Here is an 18,411-nt window from a genome sequence, read left to right as displayed (position 1 = left end):
CTTCTGTTCTATTACTGGAATGACACGTACATTCATTCTGCAATCTGTATTTCGGACTTTAAACTTCGAAATAGACAGGAAATTGGAAACTAAGGGGTTAAAATGGACTTGAACTAAATGTTGTAGTTGGGATTCTATTTTAAGATCTCCAGATTAAGTACTCAAGCCATCCATCCCCACAGGGACCAGTAAAACACGCACATCTATTTCACACGGAAAAAAGAAATTGGAAAGCAGGATATAATAAAAAGATTTTGTCTTATTGGAATTTTACAAGTAATACAAGCGTAGATGTGTCGTGGGAGAAGAGGGGGGGGGGGGGGGGGGGGGTTGTTGGAAGCAGGGCTTTTACAGCTTATTTAACATTAAGAACAAGAACATGTCTCTTTTACACATTTAGACAGTAAGCAGAATCTTCCCAATGTGCTTGCTGCTTTCCATTAACTGATGAGCCTCAGCAGCTTCTGCTAAAGGGAAGTACTTGTACACCACCGGTTTCACCTTGCCTGCTGCTATTGCTGGCCAAACATTCTTCTCCACTTCTCTCACAATTTGAGCTTTGTTTTTTGCGCTTCTGCTACGCAAGCCAGCAGCTGCAGAAAGTCACAGATACACATAAAATCTACTGAGCGAGATCCAAAATGAGGTCCATGTCATTCATTCAAAGAAAAACTACATGAAATTAAATTGCTTCGTTTCTTGAGCTTATTCTTAGAACTGCAGCTGCAACTGAGAACTATTGCATACCCATTAACCAACATAATCTACACGCCAAGTCCAAGTGAATACTAGACCTTAAAGTCATCTAATGGCATGTGCAACTATATGAGTACATTCTCCGCCCACTCATTGAGCTAGTTGGGGGGAAATAGAAAGAAAGTGGAATTACAGTAGAGCATTTTAAAATTTCCCTCTTCCAGTTCACTAACGGCATTCTTGTTTGAGTATTTGGTCAAACAAGTTCACCATATCAAGCTTAAGAATATATTTCACAAAAAAGATCTATCAGAGCACATCTACGCTTACCCTGCACTGTCAGGCGTCTTGCTAACATACAGCCAAGATTTACTTGTGTCACTGTTCCTCCCATAAAGCCAATAATGAAGAGCCTACCATCAACATTAAGGCTGTCAAGGTTTCGTTGGAAGTATGGACCTCCTATATTATCTAGTATGACATCAACACCTGCGTTGAACATTGATATTAGAATATGATCAGCGTAACACATGAAACGAAATTAAGTGGTGGCCCACTGGCCCCATGGGATATATGATAACCATTGTAATATTTGACAGAAAAACAAATGATGCCTACGAGAAATGATTACCTTTGCCTCCTGTTTCTTCCTTGATGCGTGTGACAAAGTCTTCAGTCTTGTAATTGATGCAAACGTCAGCCCCGAGTTCTTTGCATGCAGCAAGTTTCTCCTCGCTTCCTGGTTAACAAGATTTGACACGGTTAGCTGGATGATTTCAGTTCCAGAATGAGATAAGATATCATCATGAACCTGCTGTGATGAAAACTTTGACCCCAAGGCACTTAGCCATTTGAATGGCAAAGGTACCAATTCCACTAGAGCCTCCATGTATCTGAAAGTAACCCATGTAGCTATTAGTCATTTCTGATAAATAGTGTAAATATGTAGTAAAAGAATATTTTGTAAATCTTCTATTTTAGGTTAGTATAGTTTGTATTCTAATAGGACATTGTAACTATGGTATATTTACCAACTCAATCAATGAGAATAATCACGGAATTAATCTCTTTCATGGTATCAGATACTAGGGTTTCTTTTCCTTCTCTTCCGCTGCCCTAATTCTCCGACGTCTTCTTCTTCTTCTTCTTCGATTTCCGTCCATTTTTCTTCCCTTCCATCAATGGCAGACACCAAGTTCCATCCTGCTTTGGCTGTCTCCAACATCAAGAATCACATCTCAATCATTCTTGAGATGGAAACGGATCATTATTCGGCTTGGGCCGAATTATTCAAACTTCATGCCCAGTCTCACCGTGTCCTTTCCCACATTCTGCCAACCGGAAAGGAGAAGGCTCCTACCACCGACGACGAAAAGGAGTTGTGGTCCACTTTGGATGCCACGGTACTTCAATGGGTATATGCAACCATCTCCACGGACTTATTGCATACAATCATCGAAGAAGACCTATCGGCAAAGGAGGCATGGGATCGCCTCCGTAATTTTTTTCAAGACAACAAAAACTCCCGTGCCGTTGCTTTGGAACATGATTTCTCTCATGTCAAGATGCGGGATTTTCCAAACGCTTCGGCGTATTGCCAACGTCTCAAGACCTTGGCCGATCAACTTAAGAGTGTGGGGGCTCCGGTGACCGACAACCGCCTCGTTCTCCAACTGGTGGCTGGACTCCCAGAGGCATACAAGAATTTGGGTACCTACATCCGCCAAAGTAAGCCTCTTCCACCATTCTCCGAAGCTCGGTCAAGTTTGTGCCTTGAGGAAAAGGCGTTGGCTGAAATGCACGATGACTCACCCGCGGCTATGGTGGCTAATTCCAAACGTGATTTTGATGACTCTTCTCATCTGGAAAATTCTGGTCGTTCTCACCATCATCGGGGCAAAAATAACAACAAAAACCGCGGCTCTAGCGGCGGGAATAATAACGGCAGTGGCCGTGGTTCGGGCGGCGGCAGTGGCAGCCGACGCCGTGGAGGACGCTCCTCAAGTGACCAGCAGCAGTGGCAACAGCCCTCCTCACCGTGGCAGTAGGGTTGGATGCCTCAGTGGGCTCCCCCTTGCCCGTATCCTACCACGCAGTGGGCTCGGCCACAGCAGCAGTGGCAGCCGCCATCTTCTTTGTCTGGCCCGAGGTCGCTGGCCCAGCCTGGCATTTTGGGCTCGCGACCACAGCAGCAGGCATATGCAGCCGCGGGCCCCCCGACGCAATGGACTCCGCCGGATATTGAATCGGCCATGCACACGATGACGTTGAACCAACCCGATTCGAATTGGTATATGGATACCGGCGCCACGTCCCATATGACATCCACAAAAGGTACTCTCTCGTCTTATTTTAATTTGAGCAATCGTAATACTGGCATTGTTGTTGGTAATGGTAATTCAATTCCAATTCGAGGTTGTGGTCATGCTAAATTGCCTCCCCCGAACCCTCCTTTATTGTTAAACAATGTCCTTCATGCGCCAAAACTCATAAAGAATTTGATATCGGTTCGTAAATTTACTACTGATAACTATGTGAGTGTTGAATTTGATCCTTATGGGTTTTCTGTGAAGGATTTCCGAACGGGGATGGCTCTCATGAGATGTAATAGTAGGGGTGCTCTCTATCCATTGTCCACCTTCAAATTTTCCACCAATTCACCGTCGACTTTTGCTGCCTTGTCTTCTACCCGTTGGCATGATCGTTTGGGCCACCCGGGAGCTTCTATTTTGGATTTTCTTAGGCGTAATAAAAGCATTGAATGTAATAGTTCTAGTTCATCTAGTATTTGTCATTCTTGCGTTCTTAGTAAACATGTTAAGTTGCCATTTGCTAGTTCTATTTCCGAAACTTTGTTTCCATTTGACATTATTCATAGTGATTTGTGGACTTCTCCAATTTTGAGTTCTATGGGCCATCGTTATTATGTTCTGTTTTTGGATGATTTTACCAACTATTTGTGGACTTTCTCTTTGGCTAGAAAATCTGATGTTTACTCAAAATTCATGGATTTTAAGACCCATATTCTTACTCAATTTGAACGTCCTATCAAGAATGTTCAATGTGATAATGGGAGGGAATATACTAATAGTCAATTCGGAAAATTTTGTGCATCCAATGGGATGTCTTTCCGTCTTTCGTGTCCTCATACATCCTCTCAAAATGGGAAAGCAGAAAGAAAAAATCGTTCACTAAATAATGTCATCCGGACTCTTCTTGCTCATGCCTCCATTCCTCCGTCTTTTTGGCATCATGCATTGCAAATGGCGACGTATCTCATTAATATTTTACCAAGTAAGCTATTGGGTCACAAATCACCTTTAGAGGTCCTTTACCAACGGAAACCATCTTATTCTCATCTCCGAGTCTTTGGGTGTTTATGTTATCCCCTTTTTCCGTCTACTACTATTCACAAGTTGCACCCTCGGTCAACTCCATGTGTCTTTTTGGGATATCCACCAAACCATCGTGGCTACAAATGTTTTGATTTATCCTCAAATAAAATCATTATTTGTCGTCACGTTTTATTTGATGAGACTCAATTTCCGTTTTCCAAAATCCATACTCTGGCTCCCACCTCTTATGACTTCCTTGATGATGACCTCTCTCCTTACTTGATCCATCATATAGCCGCCAGCCCTCCACCGCTGCCCTGTCCCCCTCCGTCACTGCCCGTGACTCAGGACCACGCCGACCCCTCCCCACCTGGGCAGCAGCCTCCATCGTCCTCTACGCAGGACTAGTCCGCCCCTCTCCCCCACCAGCTTCCCACCACCCCGCAAAACTCGACCATTTCTCCACCTGTCCAGCCCAATACCCACACACGCATGGTCACTCGTAGTCAGCGCGGGATTTTCAAACCCAAGCACCCATTTAATCTACATGCGGCGGTTACCAAGTCCCCCATACCTCGTAAACCGTTGGATGCGCTACGTGACCCGAATTGGAAATTGGCCATGGATGATGAATATGATGCTCTTATTAAAAATAAGACGTGGGAGTTGGTACCCCGTCCACCTAATGTGAATGTTATTCGGTCTATGTGGATTTTTACTCATAAAGAAAAGTCTAATGGTGATTTTGAGAGGCATAAAGCCCGTCTTGTAGGTGATGGCAAAACACAGCAGGTTGGCATTGATTGTGGTGAGACTTTCAGTCCGGTCGTGAAGCCAGCAACGATCCGCACTGTCTTAAGTCTAGCTCTATCTAAACATTGGCCCGTTCATCAGTTGGATGTCAAAAATGCATTTCTTCATGGCGAGCTCAAGGAGACGGTTTATATGCATCAGCCTATGGGTTTTAGAGACCCATCTCGTCCCGATTATGTGTGTTTGTTGCGCAAGTCCTTATATGGGCTTAAACAGGCACCGAGAGCTTGGTGTAAAAGATTTGCTGACTTTGTTTCTTCCATTGGTTTTGCTAATAGCAGGTCTGACCACTCCTTGTTCATCTATCGCAAAGGGCACCACTTGGCTTACATTTTACTATATGTGGATGATATTATTCTTACTGCTTCTTCAAATGCTCTCCGCTGTTCTATTATGGGCCTTCTTGGCTCAGAATTTGCTATGAAGGACTTAGGTCCTTTGAACTATTTTCTTGGCATTGCGGTGACCCGTCACAAGGGTGGTATGTTTCTATCACAACGAAGTTATGCTACGGACATTATTGAACGTGCAGGAATGTCCTCGTGTAAGCCTTCTTCCACTCCGGTTGACACTAAACCGAAGGTCAGTGCCTCTTCTGGCGATCTGTGTGACGATCCCACTCATTTCCGGAGCCTTGCAGGTGCTCTTCAGTATCTTACCTTCACCAGACCGGATATTTCTTATGCCGTACAGCAGATTTGTCTTCATATGCATGCTCCACGAGATACGCATATGCTTGCTCTTAAGCGGATTATTCGGTATATTCAGGGTACTCTTGATCATGGTTTGCATCTCTACTCATCTTCAGTTACTGATTTGGTTTCATACACTGATGCTGATTGGGGGGATGTCCAGACACCAGACGCTCGACGTCGGGTTATTGCGTGTTTTTGGGAGATAATTTGATATCCTGGTCATCTAAGCGCCAACCTACTCTTTCCCGCTCTAGTGCGGAAGCAGAATATAGGGGGGTTGCTAATGTTGTCTCTGAATCATGCTGGATAGGTAACCTCCTCTTGGAACTACATTGTCCGATCCCTAAGGCTACTTTAGTTTATTGTGATAATGTCAGTGTCATTTACCTGTCAGGAAATCCAGTCCAACATCAGCGCACCAAGCACATTGAGATGGATATACATTTTGTTCGTGAAAAGGTGGCGCGCGGCCACGTCCGTGTCCTTCATGTTCCGTCCCGATATCAGCTCGCCGATATTTTCACTAAAGGACTGCCACAGGTCTTATTTGAAGATTTTCGGGACAGTCTCAGCGTTCGTAAACCTCCCGTTTCGACTGCGGGGGTGTGATAAATAGTGTAAATATGTAGTAAAAGAATATTTTGTAAATCTTCTATTTTAGGTTAGTATAGTTTGTATCCTAATAGGACATTGTAACTATGGTATATTTACCAACTCAATCAATGAGAATAATCACGGAATTAATCTCTTTCAATTTCATGTCCTTGAGCTTATTCCACGGAATCAAGGATTTTGTGAAGATACTACCAAAGGATTGTGCCAATTGACTAAATGGCTGATAATCAACACAGATAAAAGAAAAAGGAACTACAGCTAACAAGAAATCGTATTAAAGAGTAGCTTTGGTCAGTCTAATCACCAGAAATGTTTCACCCGAGGAAAGCCTGCTCGTCATGAAAACTGTCGACCAAACAGTGCACGCCACTTCAGGAAAACTAGCAGCATCTTGTAAAGAAATGCCTGATGGAACAGGAAGAACTTGTCCAGTAGGTACAGCTACTCTCTCTGCATAACCTCCTCCACCAATGAGAGCACATACCTATCAGGTGAAGATTTTACATCATCAATGCACTAAATAAAACTTCCTTTCAACCAATTCATAGAAATGTACTCTCCTAATCCACGAAAAAAAAAAAAAAAAAAGCTCATAAGAGGATAAACCTTACTCTTACTCCAGAGCAGAGGTCGTTGAGCACTCTACTCCTACTCCAGAGCCCTTACTCTTATCAAGATATAAACCTTATTTCCCCTCCTCGATACTTAATTATCTCCACTTCCACCACTACTTAATTTTACCAAATTTATGTTAAACCAAACACCACAAAATTAATAGAATGTTACCCCATGGAAATATTCTACACCATACAACAACAACAACAATAACTACCCCATAATCCCAAACTAGGTGGAGTCTTCTATATTAATCATCTATATCCATTCTGCTCTAATGGGGCTCATTTTATTTTCCAATTCTCATAAAAGGTTCTCTAACTCATAAATAATCCCTACACTGACATACAAAACTCTTAACGAAAACAAATAAATTTCGCCGAAAACTGGACCAAATATAAGTGCACCAACAAATGACTAAGCCTTAATCTAAACTAGTTGGTATTTCCTTTATGGCTTTGGCTTCCTTCCTGTTCTGATCTTAGCCAAGTCCGCCTAGGTTCCAAAAAATTGTAAGTAATTTAGACAATCTCAATGTTACATTATGCCATACCAAGAGCAAAACTACCAATTCAACAATACCAAACAGCAATTAGGCCTCGACTCTAGACTAGTTAGGTCTGCTACATAAATTCTTAACATCCATTCCACTCTATTTGAGCCCAAATTCAGAAGAAAAAGAAAAAGAAAAAAACTGACAATTTCACTAGACAAATCTTATACATTCAAGAATAAAGCTGACATATTTATAAATAGAAATGCAATCAGACAAACCTGGTCACCAATTTTCCAGCGAGTAACATCCTTGCCAACAGCTTCAACAGTGCCAGAACATTCAAGACCAGGGTATTCACTATCACCTTTAGGGGGTGGGTGTTTACCTTGGCGTTGAAGGGTGTCAGCTCTATTAAGTGCAGTAGCTGCTACTTTAATCAACACTTCATCTTCTTTAATTTGTGGGTCTTCCACTTCTTGTAGCTTCAACACCTCTGGATCACCGGGACTTGTGATTACTACAGCCTTCATCCTTGATCACAAATCAATTTTACAGAGAGTTAACTCACTGAACTAACAAGGTTTTTGGGGTTGCTGAGAAGTGATAATGACTATGATGTGTGTAAGTACTTATTCGTGTCGAGTTGGAGAGGCTTACACGACTTTCTTTCATACATACTGCAGGGGCGGATAATTTTTTTTATATTTATATGCATATATTAACTTTTAAATATTCTCAATAAATTATACTCCGATTTAGTTTCTTTTTATGTGAACACTCAAATGAAAATATACTCCGATTTAGTTTCTTTTTATGTGAACACTCAAATGAAAATTTTGAATCTGTCACCGTACATATATACATATCCTAGTGTGTTAAGGAGAAATGCCAAAATCCAAATCAAACCAAAAGATAACATTAAGGGGCCGTTTGGTTCGAAGACACTGGGATTAGTTATAGGATTAGTTATTTTGGAATTATTTTTATTGATTGTTTAATTTGTTGTATTAAAAGTAACATGCATTGCATAATTTTTAAGAAAAAGTCGTTTGTTTACAAAAATACCATCCACCTTATTTAGTAGAAAAGAGATTTGAGGCACCTCAGGGCTATATTTGTCACTTTCATTGTTTTATCCTAGATAATTGATGTTGGATTGTTATTCCAGGGATAACTTATCCTTGTACTATTTTTAATATTGAGATAACTTACCTCAGCATCTTAACCAATTAAGGGATAAGTTAGTCCTAAATATTTATCCCATGACTATTTTTCCTTACCTATCGTACCAAACGACCCCTAATAATGTTTTGATTTGATTTGCTTTTCATTTTTCATTTTAAAACTTTAGCAAATAATTAATTACTCCATCCGTCTTCTTTTTTGCGGCATTGTTTGACTTTGTACAAAGTTTAAGAAATAATTAAAGAATTTTAAAGTTTGTGGTCTAAAACAAATCTTAAATATTTGTATGGTTATAAATTATTTTATTAAGGTACAAGAAAATTTTTAAAGTTAAGTTATTTCTAATTATAGAATGTAACCCTCTTTTTTTGACAGACTAAAAGGATAGTTAGTCGCATAAATTGAAACAAAGAGAGTTGTACATATATATTTGAAATAGTCAATTTTGTCCCTTGAATTATTTGAAATGGTGTAACTTTACCCTCTATTTAAAATTCGTGATAAGTGCTTTTACTTGTAAGGACTTGAGCACAATTTATATAAGAGATTATAAATTACTTTAACTATTTTATGTGATAATTTTTATACTATGTCAATTTGTATAATATAAAGTCAATTTATAATATTAACTTTTTTCAAATTGAACATTTACTCTACAATTTCCTTCAAAACTACTATACGATCGAAATTTGGAATGACTTAAAGTTATTATAAGTAATATAACGTGCCTATGTATAATTAAATTTGATTTATTTTATTGCATCATTCTTAGAGTTAGTAAAATAAATTCTTTATTATTGATATAAAAACTAATTTTTAAAATAATTATGTAAGAGATGAGAAGGTATATGATTTTATGTTTTAATGTAATAAGTCAGTGTAAGGAACGAGAGAAAAAAAAGCTATATGTCATCGTTTTTTATTTGTTAAAATAGGAAGTCTAATACTAATTTTCTTATTTTTTATTATATCACTTACACATTCAAAGCAACTCCTACCCGCAAAAATAAAAATAAAACAATAAAAATTGACAAAGGCAAAATTGTCCCATTTTCAATACTTCAAGAGTAAAATTGGCTTTTTTTTTTTTGTTTTTTGTTTTTTGGAACAACCATTAGTAAGAAGAATTTTTGAAGCTTTGGCTAGTTGATCGGTATTTTTGAGCTAGGTGACTAACAACAAGAATATTTTTAAGCAAAAAATATAATAGAGGAGTTAACTCATTTGGAATAGTTAGGATAACTTGACCCTTTTCCTAAAAAAAAAAAAAAATTACTGAATTCAATTGTTAAATTCGAGTGTTATTCGGATTTTGAGATTCAAATAATTTTACCATAGTTTTTTAATGTCTTTTAAATATTTTAAATTATCAATTATTGTGACTTATTGTACTTTTATGTAGTTTCTAAATATGTAAATTTTATTTCAAAAAACTGAAAGCACCATGTTCGAATTCACGATAAAAATAAAACAATTTAACTCTCAAAATGCAAATTGAGCCACATAAGTTATAACATGGTCCCAATACCCGACATATATTAGTTACACGCCCTAATTCCCGTATTTATACAAACAAAAAGGGAAAATAACTGTCTATGACTATTTAGAAAAAATAATTACCCGAAATAGCCCATGTTTGGAATATTACACGAAATGGCCCAATTTGTACCCCTACTTCAAAAGCCTATAAATGTGATTCCAGCAGGCTGGGGTACTGTTACACCTCGTAGTTTTGTACGTGAAATCTATTAGGCATTAGTTGTTTTAAGTGTAGACTTGGAGGACTTCCTAGGATATGTGAGATTGTATGCACCTATCTCATGATTACGAGGGTTTAAGTTCATATAATAAGCTATGGAAGGCTCCGGAACCAAGCAAATCAAAGAAAATAAGTTTGTCGAAAATTTGGAAAAAGTTGGCAGAATTTTGGGTCAACATTGGAGGGGTATATCTCCAGGTATATTAGGGGTTTTAAGGTGTTTCAAAAGCCTAAAATGAAGTTCGTTGAGTCTAGTTTCCAACGCAACAAACCGCTCGTCGATACAACGTCGGAGTAGAGAATTATGGACGTTACAAGTTAGGCGGGCAGAGCAGGGAACTGCACTGCGCGAACGCATGTTGCACGCTGCTACATGCTACAGTGCCAACCAACTCTAATCCACTATATAAGGGATAAAACCCCTCTTTTTCTCCATAATAACTTCCAAAAATCTTCTAAAAAGCTCAGTAACATATGAGAGCTTACAAATAACATAAAAGTGGGGATTTTGAGAGATTTCAAGTGGCGGAATACTAATCGAGGTCCGGGTGACATGTAGTCACACTTATAGTTTTGTTTTGCGTTGGAGTTGGCTTGGATCCAAAGTAATTATTGAAAAATCTTGCTATTCTAACAAATATAAGGTATGAATCTCTCTTTAATAATATTGATTTAGGAATATTTACGAGAATAAGAGTTATAATTATTGTGTCGGTGTTGTTGGCTTATAGATTGAGGTTTGAAGAAAGTTTTGGACGAAATTGTACATATTTGTCTTGTAGAATCTTGATGATGTTATTGTTGATGTTGTTGGTATTATTTGAGCCTTGTTTGGTATTTGGAGGAAGTAGATAATACAGGGAAGATGCTGCCCAAATTTTCGTAATCCCAAATTAGTCTTCGATAACTAGTACATATAAGTTGATGGGAAATATGGTAAAGGCATGATTAAAGGTGTATTTCTCAATATGTAGGTTTGGGTGATGGGCAAGCATCGAAGTAAGGGATCCTTTGAGTGGTGGCTTGACGAATAAGGTATGTAAGGTGTTCGTTATCCTCTTTCTTTAGCACGAATCCAACTAGAACATAAAAACGAGTGTTCCATAACAAATCCACTCCATTCCCATGCTTTATATTTCAATTCTTAATGTCTTGTTATTTGATTAAGTCTTAAAATATTATTTTACTTATCATCATCGATTACTTCTTTAGACTCGATACAAATTCCATAACTTATTTGGAGGCTACCGACCTTATGTCACTCCGAAAGGCCAAGGTCAGTTTATTGACTCCTCATGCATTGTATACATATATATGTATGTATTGCACTATTTTACTACACTGTGCCGCGCTATAGTTGGTAGGGCATGGCGCGTAGATGCGCACACCACTGCAGTGGGCATGTTATGATATTGCCCCGGACGCGGGCTAATGATGATAACACCGAGCATTAATAGTCGGGCTTGATTCTATATATATAATACCGAGCCTTAAAGGTCCGGCATGGATACTATTTATTTTTATGCATAAATATATATATATATATATATATATTTATATATATATATATATATATATATATATATATATATATGCATTGCATTCGTACTACTTCCAGAGTTTCAGGTTTCGCTTATCCTTATTAATGTTACATTATATCTTACTTTGTTGTTGCTTCCCACCTTACATACTCAATACTTTTATCCGTACTGACGTCCCATTGTGCGGGGCGCTGCATTTCGTGCTGCAGTCCCTGACAGGATTATTGAGGAGCAACCGCAATAGGACTTCCAGCTTCAGCGGTGTTAGCAAGTGCCACTATTCCGGACTTGCTATCTTTTGGTACTTTTCTGCTTATGTAATATATGTTCATATGTACACTCTTAGAGGCTCATAGACATAGTGGGGTATGTAAATATTATGTATGTCCTTGTCGGCCTTGTTTTGGGTTCTTGATATTTTTCTGATAGCCTTGCCGGCTTTATGATACTCGTGATGTTGTAGTGACCTTGTCGATTCGCATTTGTACATATATGTTGGATTATCAGACATTACTAGTTGGGCCTTTTCTGTGTGCAGGTGTTTTTTGAGTTACGGTATATGATGTTCAGAGTAACCGCTAAGTCAGGTGGTTCCTGGCCAATGGGTCGGAGCCCGTCATAATCCTCGTTGGGGTGTGTTATTGGTACCTTGGATATAACAAAAGTGATAATACAATTTAAAAAATGTTGTATACAAATGAATTTTCTTGGATATAAACACCTCTTATACATTATTATACACTCTATACATTATTATACACTTTTATACAAGGTTGATATATTGTGTACTCTATATGTATAAAATTATATATTGTTGTATGATGTTGTATATTGTGAAAAAGTGACTATGCAAGATGTAATTTAAAAATAGGACTATGTAAATATAATTTTATATGCTAGATCTTACGTTATTAAAATTTCCCCAAACAAAAATAGTCCATCACCTCACCGCAAACTCAAGTGCTACTGAATTTGGGCTCACAACAGTTCCCTACTTTCCTTGTCCAAGTGCAATAGGGAATCCGCCACTATATATATATATATATATCAACGGAGATGGAGCAGCATTATCAATGGCAGATTCAAAGAGTAGAAAACGCAAGTTGCTGCGGGTTCCTCGCAAGAAGGGTTCGCTATCTATTTTCAATAATCTGACTGACGAACTCCTTAATGAAATCCTCATTAGACTACCAAGTTGCAAACAAGCAATTCGATGCAAATTGGTTTGCAAACGCTGGTTTTCCCTAATCACCTCCGATTACTTCGTGACTACCTCTGTCAACCACCATCGAAATAAGGATGAAATTATTCTCCCCTTTGCTCTTCTTTTACATGATCGGGAAAATAATAGTGTAGAATACTGCTCAATATTTTTAATGCCTATGACTTTTATACTGTCAGTATATTACCATCTTGTTCTTGAACCAACGTTGCTCTCACTATTTCTCCACAATTTACTATATTAATTCTTAAGTTCCTTGCTCGTTTTGTACAAAAAAGTTAACAAAACTAGGGGAAGAATCACGATGCAGTATTTTTTTGATGAAAAGAATCACTATACACTAGTTTCCCTACAAACCTACCATATATTTGTTCGACAGGTCCAGCTTATTTAAGTTTTTCAGCAGCAACCTGCAATCCATTATCATATGAGAATTTATGAATATTATTTTGTGCAACCAGCGTTTGTGAGTAGATGTTAATTTAAACCAGAGTAAGATTAAGTACTCGATCTTGTGATTCTCGGTCCTTGTTTTAATCCTGGAGTTTGAGCTTCTAGGCATAAACTGGAGTTTGAGATTCTCGGTTCTAGGGAATCCTATTATCGGTTTCCCCTAGAAGTTTCTTATAGTGCTTCCTATGCCACTTTTTCTTGTTTCGCGCTTATTTACGCCTTCCCATTGAAGTTCCGATTTTTGTGTTTTCTGATTTTACCAATAATCGAAAATAAATGATTGAACTTTATGTATATATTACTAAATTTATTAGCATTGCCATATAGTATTGTTAGATGTGATCATCCGCCATGGATCTGGTCAATATAGAGAGTAGGCATGAACATCTCAACAGTATCATCAGATGGGGAACCTTTAACCCCTTTTGAACATTTGACTTGTTCTAAATCACTATCTTTTTAATCGGATACATGACCAGATCTACTTCAACAAAACTTGTGTCAACGTTGGAGAATACGATCACGGCTGCTAACACTAACAATAGTAAGCAGAACATACCAAAGTGTTAAATGAGAGCCACGTAACAGAGGTTCCTATAAACTTAACATTGATAGGTCCTCTCTAGGGAACCTACACCCAAGGTGTATTGGTGGAGTGATTAGAAGTATCATTGGATTATTTGATTCATGAAGGGAATTTCTAACACCCACAGATACTCTACAACTCTTCTGGAAAATGCTACCCATTCTATCGAGGTAATTAGAATGCTCAATAATGATCATCTACCTTACAGTTCTATTATCCTTGAATGAAGGTATCTGATGCAAAGGCTAAAAAAATTGGCGATAAAGCTTGGCCCCTGGGAGCAGAATAGAGTTGTTGACCTTCTCGCAAAGGAAGGAGCTAAGGAAAACCTTTCAATAGAGTTAGATTTTTTATAGTTCTTTCAGTGTTTGCCAATGAAATGATTTGGACATATATTTTGGGGACTATTTTTGATCGGCGAATAATAATTGTAATGGTAATTCGGTAGTCAATACTGTAAAGCTACAAAGAACTCTTAACGCTCCAATTGTCACGTAAAATTTGCTATCTTTATATATTATTTATCATCCAATTTACCAAAAAGAAGAAAAGAAGAAGTTGTTAACACCTTCCTTGTTTGTTAAACTGCCTTTCTATGACAACTCAAACAGAAAACAAAGGAAATCCGGAGGAATCGAGAGTAAGAATGGTCTGAACAGATTTTTTGGCAGACTGTCGGCGTTAGTCAATAATAACAAGAACAAAAAAAAAAAAAAAAAAAAACATATCTAGTGTAATCTCATGAGTGAGATCTTGGGAAGGGTAGAATGTACACAAACCTTACCCCTAACTTGGAGGTAGCGAAAGAGAAAAAATCAATTTTTGTATTAATACGGACATGTAATTTAATATTATCCGGACATATCAATTACACACCCTAATTCACCTATCAATTACACCCCCACACACATCAAAAAACCTAGTGAAATCCCATAAAGGTAAATTGAATCACAAGTTTCAAAAGTCTTCACTCTTTCTTAAATATCGTGTTCATCAAATGAGTTCATATAAATTGAAACGGAGCGAGTATTATATATATCTATATATATCGAGGTGGGGCTATTACCTCACACCTCACTAGCTGTGGGCTGTGTCAATGGCAGGTTCAAAGAGTAGAACACGCAAGTCGGTGCAGGTTCCTCATTTCAACAATCTGCCAGACGACCTCCTTATTGAAATCCTCATTAGACTACCAAGCAGCAAACAAGCAATTCGATGCAAATTGGTTTGCAGACGCTGGTTTTCCCAGATCTCCTCCGGTAAATTCGTGACCGCCTCTGTCATTCACCATCGAAATAAGGAAAAGAATCTTCTCCCCTTCACTCTTCTTTTACATGATCGGAAAAATAATTATGTAGAATATATAGAGTGCCTCCACCCTAAACAACGAGTGGTTTTAGGGTTTCTCCCGGGTCGACCCGATCAAATTTGCATAGTAGCATCCTGTGATGACCTTATTTTATGCTCTGATGGAAGTAATTACTTCATCTGTAATATCCTCACTAGGCAAGGGATTGTTCTTCCCCCTAATTGCCCGCTAAAATTGGGTATTGGTTTCTTGATTGAGCCTGATTGTGTGGATAATGCTCGATACCAGGTGTTACAATATTTTTATAATGATAATTCTGGGATTTATGGTGAGATTTTTTCGTCTGAGCAAGGACGATGGACCAGCTTTGTTGTAACATCTCCGCGCACTTTGAATTACTTAGGGAGAATTACTTCACTTATTGCTTGTGGACGGATGTTATATGGATTGAATTATAAGAGTAACGTTCGGGCTGACTTTGTTCTGGCATTTGATCCATTCACAAATGATCCTGCACAAATTCTACACATTATTGATTTACCACTTGAGGCTCGTGATATTCATGGCTTGTTGTGTTCTAAATTGGGAGTGTGTCAAGGTCGTCTACTGTTTGCTCAAGTAATTGATCAACCAAGCCGATACCCTTGTATAAGTGTATGGGAGCTTGATGATTACACAACGGGGAAATGGACGTTGGTGCACAAGAGAATCCCTACAATCAAAGCGTCAAGAGTCCCAAAATTACGTCATGATACCAAACATTTGGTTTCTGTACTAGCTTTTCATCCATATAATGAGGATCTTGTATGTCTTCGTGTAGGTAATTATCACGTTGTGATGTACAATATACGAACAGATAAAGTGGAAAGCTCTACTCATACATTGAAGCTGCCTGGTTTGCCACAAGTAATAGGAACAAACAATGATGGGTTACTAATGTTACCAATTACCCAAAAATGGTGGCCAACACCAGTAAGAAAATCCCTTTAATCTCATAGCTTCCTATCAGGAGTAAGTCTTGGTCATATGGATTAGAGTCGTTGATCGTTCTTATCGTTTCCTTTATGTTGTCCATATATATAGTTCATTCAGGATGTTTTAGGCATATGATACAGTGTTGAACTCCAACATGCTTAGTAGTAGTAAGCAAAGTCCTTTCTTTCAGGTTATTGTGTTCATATTTTAACTCCACAGTTGACAAGCTGTTCAATATTTTTACTGTCAATATGTATTATCATCTTTATCTTGAACCAAAGCTGCTCTCACTATTTCTCCACAAATTTACTACTGTATATTAAGTCTTAAGTTCCTTTCAAGTCTTGTACAGAAAAGTTCACTCACAAAACTAGGGAAAGAATCATATGATGTAATATTTTTTCCTACAAAACTTAGTATATGCGCTAAACTGATTGCGAGTTGATTCCCTTCAGGAAGACGATCAATAAGTCCAACTTGTTGAAGCTTTCCAGCAGCTACGTGCAATCCATTATCATATGAGAATTTATGAATATTATTTTGTGAGTAGATGTTAATTTGTAGCAGAGTTAGATTAGGTACTCTTGCGATTTTCGGTCCTGGTTTTAATCCCGGACTTTCAGCTTCTAGGCATGAAGTAGCATTTGTTGTAGTCTTAGAGCCCGTTTGGATTGGCTTATAAGTTGCCTATAAGCTGTTTTCAGTTTTTTTGAGTGTTTGGCTGGCCAGCTTAAAGTCATTTTGTGTTTAAAATAAGCCCAAAAAATTAATTGGACCAGTTTGACTTAGCTTATTTAAAGCAACTTATAAGTTGAAAACAGCTTATGAGCAAAAAAAAAATAAGTTGGACTACCCCAACTTATTTTTTTTTAGCTTATAAGCTGTTTTAAGCCCATCCAAACAGGCTCTTAAAGAATCTATCATCGATTTCCCTTTGAGGTTTCTTATAATGCTTCCTATTCCACTTTTTCTTGTTTCACAGACAGCCTATTTGCACATCGCCATTTAAGGCGGAACTACCTTTTCAAATTTTTGGCTTCATAGCCTGTTAAGGGGTTTCAACACTAAAATCACCATTATTGCAAGCTTGAAATTGACTTTGAATTTCGAATATGAAAATTTAAGGCCCCGTTTGTCCATAGATACCAAAAAAAAAAAATTTTTTTTTTTTTGGAATTTTGGAGTTGGAGTTTTGTTTGGCCATAGTTTTTGAAATTGTAGTTTTTGGTAAAATGTAATTGTAAAAAAGTGATTTTTTTTTTAAAAAAATAAGTTTTTTGAGTTTTTGGTATTCCGGAATACAACTTTAAGTTGTATTCGGAAGTCTCATGGCCAAACACTGATTCCGGAAAAAAGTGGAAAAAAAAATCGAAATAAAGTGAATAATTCTTATGGCCAAACGGGGGCTAAGTGTAAATCAAGTGGATGTTGTTGAAAAAGCTTGAAAATATTGCAAGGATGAAGATTGGGGAAAAGGGTCAAATTTACCCCTGTAATTTGAACTAAGGGGCAAATTTACCCCTAATACTTTAAACTTTTCACACCCACCCCTGTCCCTACCATTATCAAACTTTGCAAAAATATTTCCAGCCCTAACGGCATGCTGACTGACGTTTTAAAAAAGTATGACGGGATAAGTTTTAATGTCCCAATAGGCCGTTCATCTGTATGGAATTCCCCTGATGAAAATCTTGAATTGGAAAGGACCTCCGCAACAAACAGTGTAAGAGTAATTCAAGAAATAGTGGAAATCTCAGCCAATGTTGTTCCTGTGACAGAAGAAGAGGACGCGATACATAGTTATGGAATACCTAAGTATGATAGTTTTGCTCACTTAGAAGTTCAATTCAGGTTATTTGATTTGTCTCCAAAAGTTGAAGGAATTCTTGGCAGGACATACCAGCCAAATTTCAAGAATCCAGCCAAGCCTGGGGTCAATATGGAGGTTGTTGGTGTAGAGAAATATAGTAGAAGAAAAGTAAATCGGAGAAACCTTCTGCTAGCCCAAGATCGTTACTAAGATTGGAAGATTCAACTAAAGAAAAGGAAGCTTTGGAAAGAAGAACTTTGTAATGGAAGAAGACTCTTGAATTGGCTTGAATGACTTTCAATTGAG

General features: G+C 37.9%; 2 protein-coding genes across 2 annotated transcripts; one reads left to right on the top strand and one right to left on the bottom strand.

The window, feature by feature from the left end:
- Nucleotides 1–153: 153 nt before the first annotated feature.
- Nucleotides 154–7,888, bottom strand: LOC132622491 (uncharacterized). The gene is made up of 6 exons (XM_060337106.1): nucleotides 7,544–7,888; nucleotides 6,459–6,638; nucleotides 1,508–1,589; nucleotides 1,328–1,435; nucleotides 1,027–1,185; nucleotides 154–593 (listed from the first exon to the last, which is right to left on the bottom strand). Exons 1-6 carry the CDS (start codon nucleotides 7,793–7,795, stop codon nucleotides 397–399), a joined length of 978 nt encoding a protein of 325 aa, XP_060193089.1. The 5' UTR covers nucleotides 7,796–7,888; the 3' UTR covers nucleotides 154–396.
- A 7,219-nt stretch (nucleotides 7,889–15,107) lies between these two features.
- On the top strand, nucleotides 15,108–16,310 carry LOC132624588 (uncharacterized). Its single transcript, XM_060339344.1, has one exon. It carries the CDS (start codon nucleotides 15,108–15,110, stop codon nucleotides 16,308–16,310), a length of 1,203 nt encoding a protein of 400 aa, XP_060195327.1.
- Nucleotides 16,311–18,411: the final 2,101 nt, after the last annotated feature.

The sequence above is a fragment of the Lycium barbarum genome, chromosome 12, assembly GCF_019175385.1.
Source record: "Lycium barbarum isolate Lr01 chromosome 12, ASM1917538v2, whole genome shotgun sequence".
Taxonomy (NCBI): Eukaryota; Viridiplantae; Streptophyta; class Magnoliopsida; order Solanales; family Solanaceae; genus Lycium; species Lycium barbarum.
Note: the sequence above shows the minus strand (reverse complement) of the source record. Positions and strands in the feature narration are given on the sequence as shown.

Excerpts from the sequence above, each read along its gene's own strand:
- LOC132622491 (XM_060337106.1), bottom strand. The coding sequence starts at position 7,795 with ATGAAGGCTGTAGTAATCACAAGTCCCGGTGATCCAGAGGTGTTGAAG. Across the intron at positions 1,186-1,327 it reads GGAAGAAACAGGAGGCAAAG|GTGTTGATGTCATACTAGAT; the intron begins GTAATCATTTCT and ends TGTTCAACGCAG. Across the intron at positions 594-1,026 it reads AAGACGCCTGACAGTGCAGG|CTGCTGGCTTGCGTAGCAGA; the intron begins GTAAGCGTAGAT and ends GACTTTCTGCAG.
- LOC132624588 (XM_060339344.1), top strand. The coding sequence starts at position 15,108 with ATGGCAGGTTCAAAGAGTAGAACACGCAAGTCGGTGCAGGTTCCTCAT.